This window comes from Rhipicephalus sanguineus, chromosome 11 (assembly GCF_013339695.2).
Source record: "Rhipicephalus sanguineus isolate Rsan-2018 chromosome 11, BIME_Rsan_1.4, whole genome shotgun sequence".
NCBI classification, from domain to species: Eukaryota; Metazoa; Arthropoda; class Arachnida; order Ixodida; family Ixodidae; genus Rhipicephalus; species Rhipicephalus sanguineus.
This window is the reverse complement of record NC_051186.1, coordinates 70,107,624-70,121,656: the sequence shown is the minus strand read 5'-3', so window position 1 is coordinate 70,121,656 and position 14,033 is coordinate 70,107,624. Positions and strand designations below refer to the sequence as shown.

General features: G+C 47.5%; 1 protein-coding gene across 1 annotated transcript in view; it reads left to right on the top strand.

Annotated features, from left to right (window-relative positions):
* The window catches only part of LOC119374087 (sodium/hydrogen exchanger 10-like), a 122,981-nt gene extending 119,834 nt beyond the window's left edge, over window positions 1-3,147 (top strand). Inside the window, 1 exon segment of the mRNA XM_049410898.1 lies at window positions 58-3,147. Within this exon segment, the coding sequence (XP_049266855.1) occupies window positions 58-141 (84 nt within the window). The 3' untranslated portion in view covers window positions 142-3,147.
* The last annotated feature ends 10,886 nt before the right edge of the window (window positions 3,148-14,033 follow it).

Sequence of the window (14,033 nt, the reverse complement as noted above, 5' to 3'; positions counted from 1 at the left end):
AGACAGAGCAGGGCAAGCACCAAGAGCAAAGAAAGCACTGCCAGTAAGGACAGCAAGGACAGTGGCAACAGCAAGGACAGCAACCCTAGCAACGGCTCTTCCAGGAAGTCCGTGCCCGAGATTGTGTTTAGCCACTTTTAAGCACGAATCTAGGAGACTTAATGAGTGAACTGAGCGGTACTAGCATCGAGCTCTTACATGGCTATCGAGCAGCATCACCGACCTGAGGCAATGGACACCAGATATGACATTCTGTGGCATGTGTTCGGATGAAGTTGGTGACATCGCTCAGTGACTGTGTGGTTGTGTGTGCGCTTGGTCCAAGAACGGTTCGACGACTTTGTCGGTGCTTGGAAACTGCATGACTGTGCTGTGTAGTGGTGAGAAACAGTTACACCCCTCGTCAACGGCACTAAACACGGACAATGAGTTCACGAGTGCTGTCGAAGTCAGATGAGCTAGAGCTTGACTTGACTTGGTAAGGACTGCTTTGTGACCTAGTCAAGGTCGGGAGGTTGTTAGATTTGCAGTCCACACGGTGACTGTGAGGCCACAGCATTCCGAGCCAGAAGGCTGTTTAACTCTCTGATGAAGGAGTAGCTTTGCTACTGTGCGCCGGAAGGCTGTTTCTAACTCCCTCATGGAGTTTTTCACGGTGGGCTAGAAGGCTGTTTCCAACACCCTTAGGAGAAGTAGTTTTGGTACAATGTGTCGGAAGGCTGTTTCCAACTCCCTGACGAAGGAGTAGTTTTGCTACAGTGTGCTCGAAGACTGTTTTCAACACCCTCATGAAGGAGTATTTTTGCTACAGTGTGCTGGAAGGCTGCGTTCCAACACCCTTATGGAAGAGTAGTATTGCTAAAATGTGCTTCTAACTCCCTGATGAAGGTGCAGTTTTGCTACAGTGTGTTGCAAGGCTGTTTCCAACCCCCTGGTGAAAGGAGTATTTTTGCTACAGTATGCTGGAAGACTGTTTTCAACACCCTTGTGAAGGAGTAGTATTGCTGAAGTGTGCTAGTAACTCCATGATGAGGGTGCAGTTTTGCCACAGTGTGTTCCAAGACTGTTTCCAACTCCCTGATGACAGGAGTAGTTTTGCTATGGCGTTTTGTCCACTAGGTGTGCTACTTTCAATGCACACGCCTCTAAGAGTGAGGAGAGACACAGTAAGGTCTCTAAATTGGAGACAGAGGCCTTCAGAAACGTTCTAACCAGCAAAATGTGTCAAAGATGAAAGCGTCCGCTGGCTGCCTTTGTTGAGACATTTTGCACTTTGCACTTGTAGATGGTGCCATTGCCTTTGAAAGCCTTTCGAATGCAGCAAGTGTACTTTCTCAGCTTTTTAAAGCAACGAATAATGGGCCTGCTACGAAGGACATGGATCAAGGTTGCCCACTTTCATGGCATCCTTTGGATTTCTTACAGTAGAAGAGATATTTTGACCCGTCATGTAGACAACTCTTGACATATACCTCATACGTGACGGCCAACTCGTGATAGACAACTTGTCGCGACTGTATTTTCACTCATCTACCGGAGAAGACGAAGAGCTTGGGCTGATCGACGTACAAGTAGCCAAGCAGAAAAAAGGTGGTGCTGGTCAAACTGCTCGAAAGAGCCGTACGTAGTCACAGCCAGTGCCAAGAATAGCTGCAACACTTGCGCTTACGCGAACAATCCCAGATGTCGGTGACACACTTAAAGACTGCGGAGCAAAGATGCACACGCTTTTTGTTTACGTTTATCCACAGCACGCGGGCACATTGCATACGCACTTAAGTATCTAAATCTCGTATCATTGCCTACACACATTCCACAAACTGCAAGCTGAAATGACAACCGAGAATATAAAATTTGGTCAGGCTTCAAGGTCCTAGAGACTGCAGAGCATGCGGCATAAAGAAAACTGTGTGTTACCTTTGTTCTTATTGAGTGGAACTAGTTGTATAAGAAACATGGGAATGAGTGGCACAGTACTGAGATGACCCAAGAGGTAAAACCACTCACAAGCCCATGTTGGTCTTAACACCACAGTGTGCACATGTATCACGGCATCTGAGAGGTCACATGCATTGTTCCTAGAGGAGCCCTGACACACTATCGAAAATAAGTCCCAGAAGTTCTGGATGGCAATAAGGCTTAGCCTAGCCTGCTTGAAGCCCACAGCATACAAACAGACTTGGTTCAAGAGGCTATGTTCTACGTGTAGTGAACCTGTGATCCAACATAGGGCCACATTTTCTCCAGCATTTAATCTTATGTATACCTTGAATGATTGAACCCTTCTCGATGCTTATTTAGGGAGAGCATCCAGCTAATACAGTGACATTTTTTTTAATGCATCCGGCTGATGCACTTAGAAACAATGTGATACGTTGAACAGAAACAGGTGCTGCACCATGCTACGAGCAATTTTCTTGATCAAACTTATATTTACCGGCTTATCTGGTAGGTAAGCTCAGAAAGTAATATTGCAAAAAGTGACTGACTGCAGATGACACTCATGGGTATCAATACAGGTGTAGATGGCACTTGCGCTTGCCTGTTCGTACTGCATCATCATTTTTGCGTTAAAAATCTACTGAACTATATTTTATCAACAAATAGAGACAGAAAAGTTGTCAAGAAACCAACTCATATTGAGCTCCTGCCACTGTTTTTTGCCTCCAGCCAGTAGTTTCAGAGGCAGCAGTAAAACAAAGCTACAAAGGGGAATCGAGCGTTAACATTCCGAGCCCATGCTGACTGCACTTTTCACCTGGAGAACACTTCTTCGTTGGACTGTTTTAAGAATCCCACCAACTGTGATAGCGACTGGCACAATAAAACCACATCATCACAGCAGCAGTGAGCAAATGAATGTGGCACCTAAAAATGCACAGGCTTTGAGTGCTACACGAGTTGCACTCGGCAAAAAGCAATGTTTTGCAAACCTTGCAACAGTGCACAGGCATAATTGGCTGAAAATACACAAACGGCATCGTCAGGGCTCCTTTCAGGACATTCTTCAAGTCCCTGTTTCTTGCTGTAACATATGTTGTTAAGTTTGATGTCTTTATTGTTACTTGTTTTGCATTGTTTGTGCCTGTTTGATGTTTGAAACGATGCATCTCATACTTATTAAACTATATTACACAAATGTGGAAAGATAGCTTTCCTGCCTTCTGAGCTATGTGCGTGTGACCGCAGACAGCTCATCTCATCAAAAGCCGGTAAGTATTTTGGAAGTGAAGCACCAAAGACTGCGTGCTTCGAATCAGCTTAAAGCTTCCTTTGAGAAACTAAAAAAAAAAGCTAATGAACACAAGCATGTCGCTTTATGTTAAGTGTCTCAAAAGCGTGGCGGATCTGCCTATGAAAAGGTTAGACAAGAAATATACATCTCTGTTTGCATTCCAAATACTTACAGCGAATGCCATAGGCTTTTTTTAACACGAAAGTGTTTTATGCCGGGGTCCACCACGGCTCCGCTGACATATTTCCGTCACGGATATGACGTTGTGAAATATAAAGACTAACAGTGGGCAAAGAAAAAACCAGAAGAAAAAGTTCCGTCACCGGGAATCGAACTCACGACCGCTCGTTCCGCAGCGCACAGCGCGAAACGATTCGGCCACGGCAGCACGTTCTTCGCAATGCTAACGGCGAGCTATTTATATACACCATTTGCGGGTGGCTGTACTCAGAGATTTGTGTTAGTGTGTTTTCGTTATCACTAGCGAGATGGCGCAACGGGCTCGAAGAGCGTAAAGTCACTGTAACGGGAAAAGTACCGCGTTCCTTTCTCTTCGCCGCCGCGCCCTTTCGGCGGCTTCGCCACATAAATGGTCCAGCTCGCTCGTCTCCAGGCCGCAGACGCACGGCGCTTTGGAGGGCGATTGTTTTTATAGGCTCAGGAAAGCGTACAGGAACATTACGACATCCTGTATCATTTTGAGACTTCATCGAAAGCCTATCGAGGCATCGAAGAATGCCCGGGTAAGGCCCTCTTTCCCATTCCCTGCGGGAAAAAGGATGCCAAACGACGGGCTGTGTGGCTGCACAGAATTAGACGGGAAAAATTTGTTCCCACGACTGATACCCGCATTGTGAGGTAAGCGCTTCATTGAGAATTCTCGAATGTTTCGGGGAATGTTGGCGCCTACCCTGCACTAGTGCAGCTTGTTTCGCGTGGTTGTCGCAGGAGGTTCATGCACAATAACATTTTATTATGTTTGGCGTAGAATTGACGCCTTCGGGGTCACATATAATGATCAGCGCGCCATGAAAACTGACTGCTACAGATTGGTACTGCCTGACGTGACTGTATGACGAACACAAATAACAGATGGTAGCATGAAAATAATGGCTGATGCTCTCGCGGCCGGTTCGCTTGCTTGATATGCCCCGAAATCGGTATTGCGTGACGTGACTGTATGACGAACATAAATACCGTGCGGTAACATGAAAATAATGGTACGCATGTCATGTAAGGCATGATTTACATGCCATGCTCATGATGCACTCGCGGGCCGGTTCGCTTGTTTGATATGCACCAAAATCGGTATTGCGTGACGTGACTGTATGACCAACATATATACGGTGCGATAACATGAAAATAAGTGGTACGGATGTCATGTAAAGCAGATTTACATGCCATGCTCATGATGCACTCGCGGCCGGTTCGCTTGTTTGATATGCACCAAAATCGGTATTCCCGTGACGTGACTGTATGACCAACATAACTACTGTGCGGTAACATGAAAATAATGGTACGCATGTCATGTAAGGCATGATTTACATGCCATGCTCATGATGCACTCGCGGCCGTTCGCTTGTTTGATATGCACCAAAATCGGTATTCCGTGACGTGACTGTATGACCAACATAACGACTGTGGCGGTAACATGAAAATAATGGTACGCATGTCATGTAAGGCAGGGATCTACATGCCATGCTCATGATGCACTCGCGGCCGGTTCGCTTGTTTGATATGCACCAAAATCGTATTCCGTGACGTGACTGTATGACCAACATAACTACTGTGGCGGTAACATGAAATAATGGTACGCATGTCATGTAAGGCAGGATTTACATGCCATGCTCATGATGCCACTCGCGGCCGGTTTCGCTTGTTTGATATGCCCAAAATCGGTATTCCGTGACGTGACTGTATGACCAACATAACTACTGTGCGGTACATGAAAATAATGGTACGCATGTCATGTAAGGCATGATTTACATGCCATGCTCATGATGCACTCGCGGCCGGTTCGCTTGGTTGATATGCACCAAAATCGGTATTCCGTGACGTGACTGTAGGACCAACATAATCACTGTGCGGTAAATGAAATAATGGTACGCATGTCATGTAAGGCATGATTTACATGCCATGCTCATGATGCCTCGCGGCCGGTTCGCTTGTTTTGATATGCACCAAAATCGGTATTTCCGTGACGTGACTGTAGACAACATAACTACTGTGCGGTAACAATGAAAATAATGGGTACGCATGTCATGTAAGGCATGATTTACATGCATGCTTCATGATGCTCTCGCTGGCCGGTTCGTTTGTTTGATATGCACCAAATCGGTATTGCGTGACGTGACTGTATGACCACATAAATACCGTGCGGTAACATGAAATAATGGTACGCATGTCATGTAACGCATGATTTACATGCCATGCTCATGATGCACTCGCGGCCGGTTCGCTTGTTTGATATGCACCAAAATCGGTATTGCGTGACGTGACTGTATGACCAACATAATACCGTGCGGTAACATGAAAATAATGGTACGCATGTCATGTAAGGCAGGATCTACATGCCAAGCTCATGATGCTCTTGCGGCCGGTTCGCTTGCTTGACGTGCACCAAAATCGGTATTGCGTGACGTGACTGTAATGCGAACGTTAATAACAGGTGGTAACATGAAATAATGGCACGCATGTCACGTATGGCATGATTTACATGCCATGCCCATGATGCTCTCGTGGCCGGTTCGCTTGTTTGATATTCACCAAAATCGGTATTGCGTGACGCGACTGTATGACCAACATAATACCGTCATGATTTTCACGTTACTACTTGTCATTCGTGTTCGTCATACAGCACCTCACCTATACCAATTTGGGTGCATTTCAAGCTAGCTAACTACCCGCCATCGCAGGCATGACGGTGGCAAGTAAGTCATGCCGTACATGACATGGAAGTCATGATTTTCATGTTACCACCTAACACTAACGTTAGTCATACAGAAATAGCTCGTCATAAAAAGTTTGGTATATATGCATTTCATTAAACGACCGCGAGCGCCCCGAACCATGTCGTGTAAATCACGTTTTACATGGCATGTCTGTCAAGATTTGCACGTTGTAACCAGTCACTTATGTTCGTCATACACTCTTGTAGCGCCATGCCAATTTTGTTGTGTATCAAGCTATCGAAGCGGTCGCGAGCGCACCATGAGCGTGGCATGTAAATCATGCCGTACATGGCATGCATGTCATTATTTTCATGTTATCACCTTAATTTAAATTTGTCATACAGTCATGTTATGCCATGCCAATTTGGTGCACTTCCCATTAACGAAGCGGCCAGGACAGCACAAAGTCGGGACGTAGATAGATAGATAGATAGATAGATAGATAGATAGATAGATAGATAGATAGATAGATATAGAAGATAGATAGATAGATAGATAGATAGATAGATAGATAGATAGATAGATAGATAGATAGTCACAGAAATTCGCTAAGAAATGATTCGCATTTAATAAATGCAGACAGCCGAGCGCGTAAATGCCGCGCAGTTCGCATTTCTTTATCGCGTTAGTACGCGTGCGTGCGCATGTAGGCAAGTGAAAATGCCGCTATTTCTTTCCTAATCAGTCAGAGAACAACGGTATGCTTCATTCGGGGCTGCAAAATCGCACGCAATGCGTAAAACATGCGTTACTCCACGCGAAATCAACACCGCACCGCCGCAGCTTCGGCGTCGCTGGACCAAATATGGCGGCGCGCACGACGGTCGCGGTACTTTTCCCGTTCCAGTGACTTTAGCTAAGTGTTGTGTCGTGCGACCCCTGGTGCCATGCTGAGACACCAGTGCTGTTGTGCTTTCTGTTCATGCTACTGGGGGGAGCTGGGTCTCTGCCATGCCTCTGTGCTACCACCAATCCGGCGTGGTCATGCCGGTCATGTGACCCGTGCCTCGCTGACCATAGCCTTTCCTCTCTCTCCTTAAAACCGCCTGCAATAAACGCGGGAGAGCATCTCTCGTCAGTCTCGCCAAAGCTTGGTCTCTGCGTCGTCACTCCGCGCGCCCTCCCGTCGTTCGGCCTCTCCGTCGGCCCGCCGCGGGTTACGCCGCGCTCCTGCCTACACAACACTAAGCATGGTATGAACGATGGATTATCATTCCCAAGATTTGAGCACATCTGCATGTGGCGCCATCTCTCGGCGGCGGCAAAGGCGTCCTGCCACTACTGAATGAGAAATAGGCGAAAAAAATCATATCTGACAAAAAAAAGCTAGTTACCAAAAAGGACTACCGGTTCTTTGCAGCAGAGATCCACTGGAACGCTTTGCTAAAATTGCAGTATCGCAATACAAAAAGTGTGGTTTCCCAGGACAACTGAACACCGCCCATTAGAAACACATGGGGCCGCATTGTAAAATATTAAACGCTCAGGGAAATCACGTGACTTGTAGTGCGACACTGCAGTTGTACCAGAATGTTCCCGTGGGCTGCTGCATAGAACCCGGAGTCCTTTATGGTAACTATCATTTTTCGTCACATATGATTTTCTTCACCTCCATCCCATTCATTTACAGCCGGCCACCGCCGCCACCGCCGAGAGATGGCGCTACGAGCACACGCCCCCGATTCTTTGTCATGGCGGGTACCGTTGTCAAGTTCTCAACGTCGTCTCGTTGTCGTCGTGCCCCTGCCGGCCGGTGTCAGCGATACCTAAAGTGACAAAATTACAGCTACGTGCGCGCCCCCTGCGAAGTGCGCGGGGCCTATACGTGACACTCACCCTGGTCACCGAGCGAGGCTGCCATGAGTTGGTCCCTGCTGAGGTCCAAGTCAGTGCCGAGGTGGAGCGCGCGTGTTCCGGCTAAGCGGACGCTGCTCCACATGTTGTTGAAGTACACGACCGCCTTTTCCGTGCCCAGCCAGAGCGAAACCGCCGTGTCGAACGGAACGGTGAAAAGAAGGCCACGTTGTCCACGCACTTTGACCGAGCCCTGCGACCCCGAACCAATAAATACACCTGAGGCCTCAAACACGCGGCCCGCGAACCTTTCGCTAGCGGCCCGACCCGCGCATGACTGTCTCCGTCCCATATATTCTTTTTTTCTAAATAATATGTTCATGAGCTACATAGACATGACCGGTCTCAAGCATTCTTTTCGTGAGGCAACCCATGTGGTCACCGTGTGTTGAAATTCAACCGAGAATAAAAACTCGATATTTCAGAACCGGCGTCCACGTTTAAGTCATTCAGCAAGCCGATATCGATGTTTTTTCAATCCTGACTCCAAATACCCTTCCGAAATACATATATATATGAGATATGGGAAAGGCTTCATTTCAAATTCCAACGTCAATTAATCACCCTCAGCAATAGCATCAACAAAGTGTGCAGCCGCATAGTTGCGCATATTGCCTTAGTGCGCGTAGTGCGTACTTCGCTAATTCGCAAAGGAAGGGTAGTGTGCACTTGATACTCGTAGTAGGCATTCTTGTATAGCTTAAAACTGCCAGTGTTACGGCCACAGTCGTTTCTTTTCTCGTGGCCCGGTTGAGGTGTCCCCCGAGAAGCGAAGCGTGTCTAATGAATGAGAAGGTGATGCGAACAGCTCCCGACTGCGTCATCGTGTTGTACTCTCGAAAGTGAAGCCCAAGCGCCCTACAAGGTTCTAACGGCGGAGCGGTTCTAGGACTACACCGGACGACAGATGAGTGCCGACCGTAGTCGCCCTCTGGTTCTCAGATACATCCATAGATGGCGTATCTGCCTTGGTCATGGACGAAGCCGTAGCCGCCCAATAAAACTGGAAGTGGGGTATGTTTAAGTGCGTGGCACTTTAGGGGCCCGACTTGTCTTCAATCCACTGACTCACGTCGCCATGGTCACGTATTGGTCAATACAGGCCAAAAGAACTTTAACAATGCCCAAGAACAGCGAGATATACCTACAAAGTCTAAAATAATATGAACTACAGAAATAACCAAGAATTATTCGCAATAATTTACCTAAGATCACGAAAAACGCTCCTGAAACATCCGGCTGATACATGCGCTGCGCTAGAGAGGGCGCTCCTACTTCGATAAGCGCGCAATAGCCGAGGCCGTGGCAAGTGCGCGATTGCCCAGGGAAATCGCTGGGTTGGCCATGCTATGCACTTTCTCAGGTTTCATGGTAGTCTAGCTGCATTACACGCAGGATTTATAACTACACCAAGACCCACACACGAACGACATTGGCGCAGTATACTTAGCGCGGGATTAAGAACTACAACAATACCAACACAAGAACTACATTAGGGCTCCATTTTTGTTCTGTCTCTCGGCGGCGTTTCCGTTTCCTTGCCTCCTATTCTTCGACCTAATATTCCTAACAGAGATGTCATCTTGAGACACGAAATCAAGGCCGGAGCCTTGAGGACCGACTCACGTGAACAGTTTGGTCGATGCGCGTCGCTTGGCCTCGAGATGCTCCAGTGCCGCGTACGGAGCCACCGGAGCGAGCAGTTCGTACAACCTGGACACTTCCACGGGTACCTTGGTTAGTGCCGCCATGACCTTCCCGACACCGTCGGAGTTGGACGACAGTAGCAGCAGTTCGTCGACTTTAACCTTGAAGCCGGCTTTCGAGCCGACTAGAGCCTTCTGCCAGGTCACTCTGTTCACGGTTCCAGCATACTGTGCTGTGCTTCCAGGACCGGCGCTCCTGGAAGCGCCGCATGCACCTTCTTGAGCGATCCGTCCAAGCGGACGAAGTCCGCAAAGAGCCGCTGGGCGCTCTTGGAATCCAGGACCTTGAAAGGTCAAAGCGAATGTGAAATGAAGGTCAAGTGAATGAAGTTGAATGTCGATGCGCGTAGCTGAGATGCCATTCTCTCGAGCGAATCTATAGTGAAGATTGCAGAAGCGAAAGCACTTAAAAGGACTCTAATGCGAACAATAATTGGAGCAGCTGCGCGCTAGTGGGGCGAAGGAAACTGGCTTGTAGCATAGCACAGAAGACCCAAGGACAAAGAAGTACGAGACGAACACAAGCGCTAACTTTCAAGCAGCGGAGCTGGTGGCGCTACCCTCCTCCTTTCCCTTCTGCTCACCCTTAGTTCCTTTCCCACCCCTTGATACAATACACAATACAAGACTATGCTATCCTTTACCCTGTCACCCTCACTTCCTTTTCCAGTCCTCGCTATGCTATACTATATATGCCTGTGCTTGCTCTCTCTTTTAAATGCGAAGCATTTCTTAGCGAACCTTAGGCAATTTGAGCGTTTCTATCTATCTATCTATCTATCTATCTATCTATCTATCTATCTATCTATCTATCTATCTATCTATCTATCTATCTATCTATCTATCTATCTATCTATCTATCTATCTATCTATCTATCTATCTATCTATCTATCTATCTGTCTGTCTGTCTGTCTGTCTGTCTGTCTGTCTGTCTGTCTGTCTGTCTGTCTGTCTGTCTGTCTGTCTGTCTGTCTGTCTGTCTGTCTGTCTGTCTGTCTGTCTAGCCGCATACGTCTGGGTGCTCTCGTGATCGCCTCCTTAACTTGGTGTAGACAACAAGTGGAAAAGGAGAGTAAGAGGATTTGACGAATATGACTGTCGGGTCATGACCCGAATACCGTGCAAATCCTGTCGCGTACGTCGTCAAACCCTTGCCTCCAGACACGTGTGGCAACTACCCGTTTACCACGGGCCGCAGTATACGGGTATGCGCCACAGGTGATTGACAGTTTATATCTACCCAGGAACGGCGAGAACAGACATTGGTAATTTAAATGCAAGATCGTTAAAAAAAAAAACCGATGTTAGCAGCCTTGACCCCGACCAATGCAAAGAAAGAAAATTAGGATCCCAGCAGGAATCGAACCAAGCATTCTGCGTGGTAGTCGGCTATACTACCACAGAGCCACGCCAGCTCTAGAAACTGCTTTTAATTTTTAATATCTGGGGCTTAACGTCCCAAAACCACGATATGATTATGAGGGACGCCGTAGTGGAGGGCTCCGAAAATTTAGACCACCTGGGGTTCTTTAACGTGCACCTAAATCTAAGTACACGGGCCTCAAACATTTTCGCCTCCATCAAAAATGCAGCCGCCGCGGCCGGGATTCGATCCCGCGACCTTCGGGTCAGTAGTCGAGCGCCATAACCACTGGACCACCGTGGCGGGGCCTAGGAACTGCTTTGAAAAAACCAAAGCCTATGCAACCTATGCAGGCACAAGGTCGGTGCAACGTCAATTGTGGTTGTGGTGCTGGCTATGTAATTTTACAAGAAAATAATAAACACTACATATGTACTCCTACGATGCAGGCGTCACATCAGGTTAACGTCTGTGGTTCCAGAGTTGGCTACTTTTGATAACACTCTAATAAACATTACATTTGTATTCCTATCATTGAGTAAGTCATATTAAAGTGTTTGCTCTACCCCGGGGAAAACATTAACAAAAGTTACGCATGATATTCACATCATTGAATCGTAAAGTGGTCTTCATTTCAATAATACTGACATATGTGCTCTAATGTGAGTGCTGACGTTACGTCGCACCATAAGTTACCCTTAAAACGCGAGTGTTGTCGACGTGCTTGGTATGCCAACGATGTGCACATAGCTACTACACTTAGAAAAACACGTCGATCCATTTGTAACGCTTTGCTAAGAGCCATAAAATACAGCATAGAAGTATTCGCTGACTGCTTCGTATGAAACCGATTACCACAAGGCGTGGAACCTGCCGAATTTTTCTCTCTCCCGTTTTTCTGACTATTTCTTTCTAGCTCTTTCTCTTTCTGTCTACAGTGAAACCTCGGTGATACGATCACAGCTCATACGAACATCGCATTTAGATTACAGAGGACATTCGCGCCATGCTTTTTTTTCTAACGCGTCGACGCGGGCTGCTGTCGTTGTAATGTGTTTACACGTGCCTGCCTCGTGCATAAGACATCCTATGAAAGGTGGACGAAGACTGAAAGAAGGCGAGGATGGTCTTGGCGAAGGAGTCGGGCCTCACAACGTCAACATTCGCGACCGTTGAGGTCGCACTTGTGCGGGAACGGCCGTAGATCTCCTAAAAAACATCCCCAACACCTCCGCGATAACAAAATCATAACACAGGACCATGGTTGTGATGTTTGGTTGCCTTAATGCATCGAGTCAAAGCGCGTCTTTTGTTACTTTCGCTGCAGTACTTTGCTGTCATGCAAAGAGCATACTAGAATTCGGAAGGGGTACTGCTGTCGCGGGTCACAACGCACCTGGTTCAACAATTAAATACGCGCGTACGGGTCGTATATTTACGAGGGCTGGTATGATCGCGGACATCTAAAAACTTCACTGAAAATCATTCAGGGTTCTTCCTGGCGTTGCTGCGGCCCTGAAAAACAATAAATGAAAATGTACGCCAGCTTTTCTTTTGTCGCACGCTAATTTTCCATGCTTTCTGGTGGTACGAATTTCTGATGATACGAATGCTTTTGGTGGTCCCGTGGGAATCGTATCACCGAGGTTTCACTGTACTTCTTTCTCTCATTTTTATATATCTCTCTCTTCTTCTTCGCTCTCTTTCTCTCTATTCCTCTTTCTTTGTTTCCATCTCTTTCGTTCTATCTCTCTCTCTGTACTCGATGTCTCGCCCATCAGAGTTATTGCATCCCACGCCAGACAAATCGGCGCACGCGCTCTGGGAGCGAAGCAGAAGAGGAAGAAGAGGACGAAGAGAGTGCGTGCCGGTTCTTAGTGACGACAGTTCTCTGGCGCCGCCACACGGCGTAAAACTTGGCAAGTCCGCTGTAAAACAATTTTTCTCACATCAGCAATTTACTCTTTCACAATTCCAAGATCGCCATTCATACCGCGAGACGAAGCTACGTAAGCGAAAAAAAAGTCACGCCATATCCACGGAATGATTGATGACAAGTGGGCGAAGCTCTCGAGGGGGAGATCATCGGTAAAACCGTAACTCTCCCGTGAAAGTTAGCCCATCACATCATTAGAAAGACGTAAGACTGTGCGTATATTATACAAAATCAACTTTCATTTTGTTCTTGTTCGTTTGTTGTTCCGTTTCTTCGTTTGTTCTTTTCATTTCGTCGTTGTCATGGCGGCTGGATTGCGAGGTGCCTTCATTATGACGGCTTTATGGTCCGTGAAATGAAGCGAGAGAGGTTCTCGTACTGGCTGCAGTGGGAAGTTTGCAAACAATAAATCTATGCACGTCCCTGGCATCGTGGTAGGTTGCAAATGGATACATCTGAGTGCGTATTTGGAAAGCATGTGCTGCACGATCCAGTCATTGGCAATGAGGTCCACGTTGAAGTCCCCAACCAGCACAAACGGACGGTTCTTGTACTTGTTGTCGTAGTCACGTAACGCAGCGTCTGTAAAGGACTTGACGTCCCCTATAGACAGGTTGGGTGCGAGGTACACGGTCATGACGGCGACTAGCAGACGGCTACTGAATCGATGGACCGGTGTTTCGACGCGTGGTGGCGATTCGGGGCTCGATTGTCGGCTCCGCGATGGAGTGCCAAGCATGAATCTTACCCCGCACCGCCACCATTGTAACGACGTGGGATCGACGAGGACACGGAGCACGACAAACAAACAGGCTTTATCGATCAGAGAAAGAACTGCAACGTCTTCTTCGTCCCTGCGCTGGGCCAAGAACACTCGCGCTGCTTCGTTGCCATCACCACTGGCACATACGCGCGGCATAGGCGGCGGTCACGTGCGAGCTAGCAGGGACAAACCCACGGCTTTAGGAGCTTCGCCTCTAAAATGCG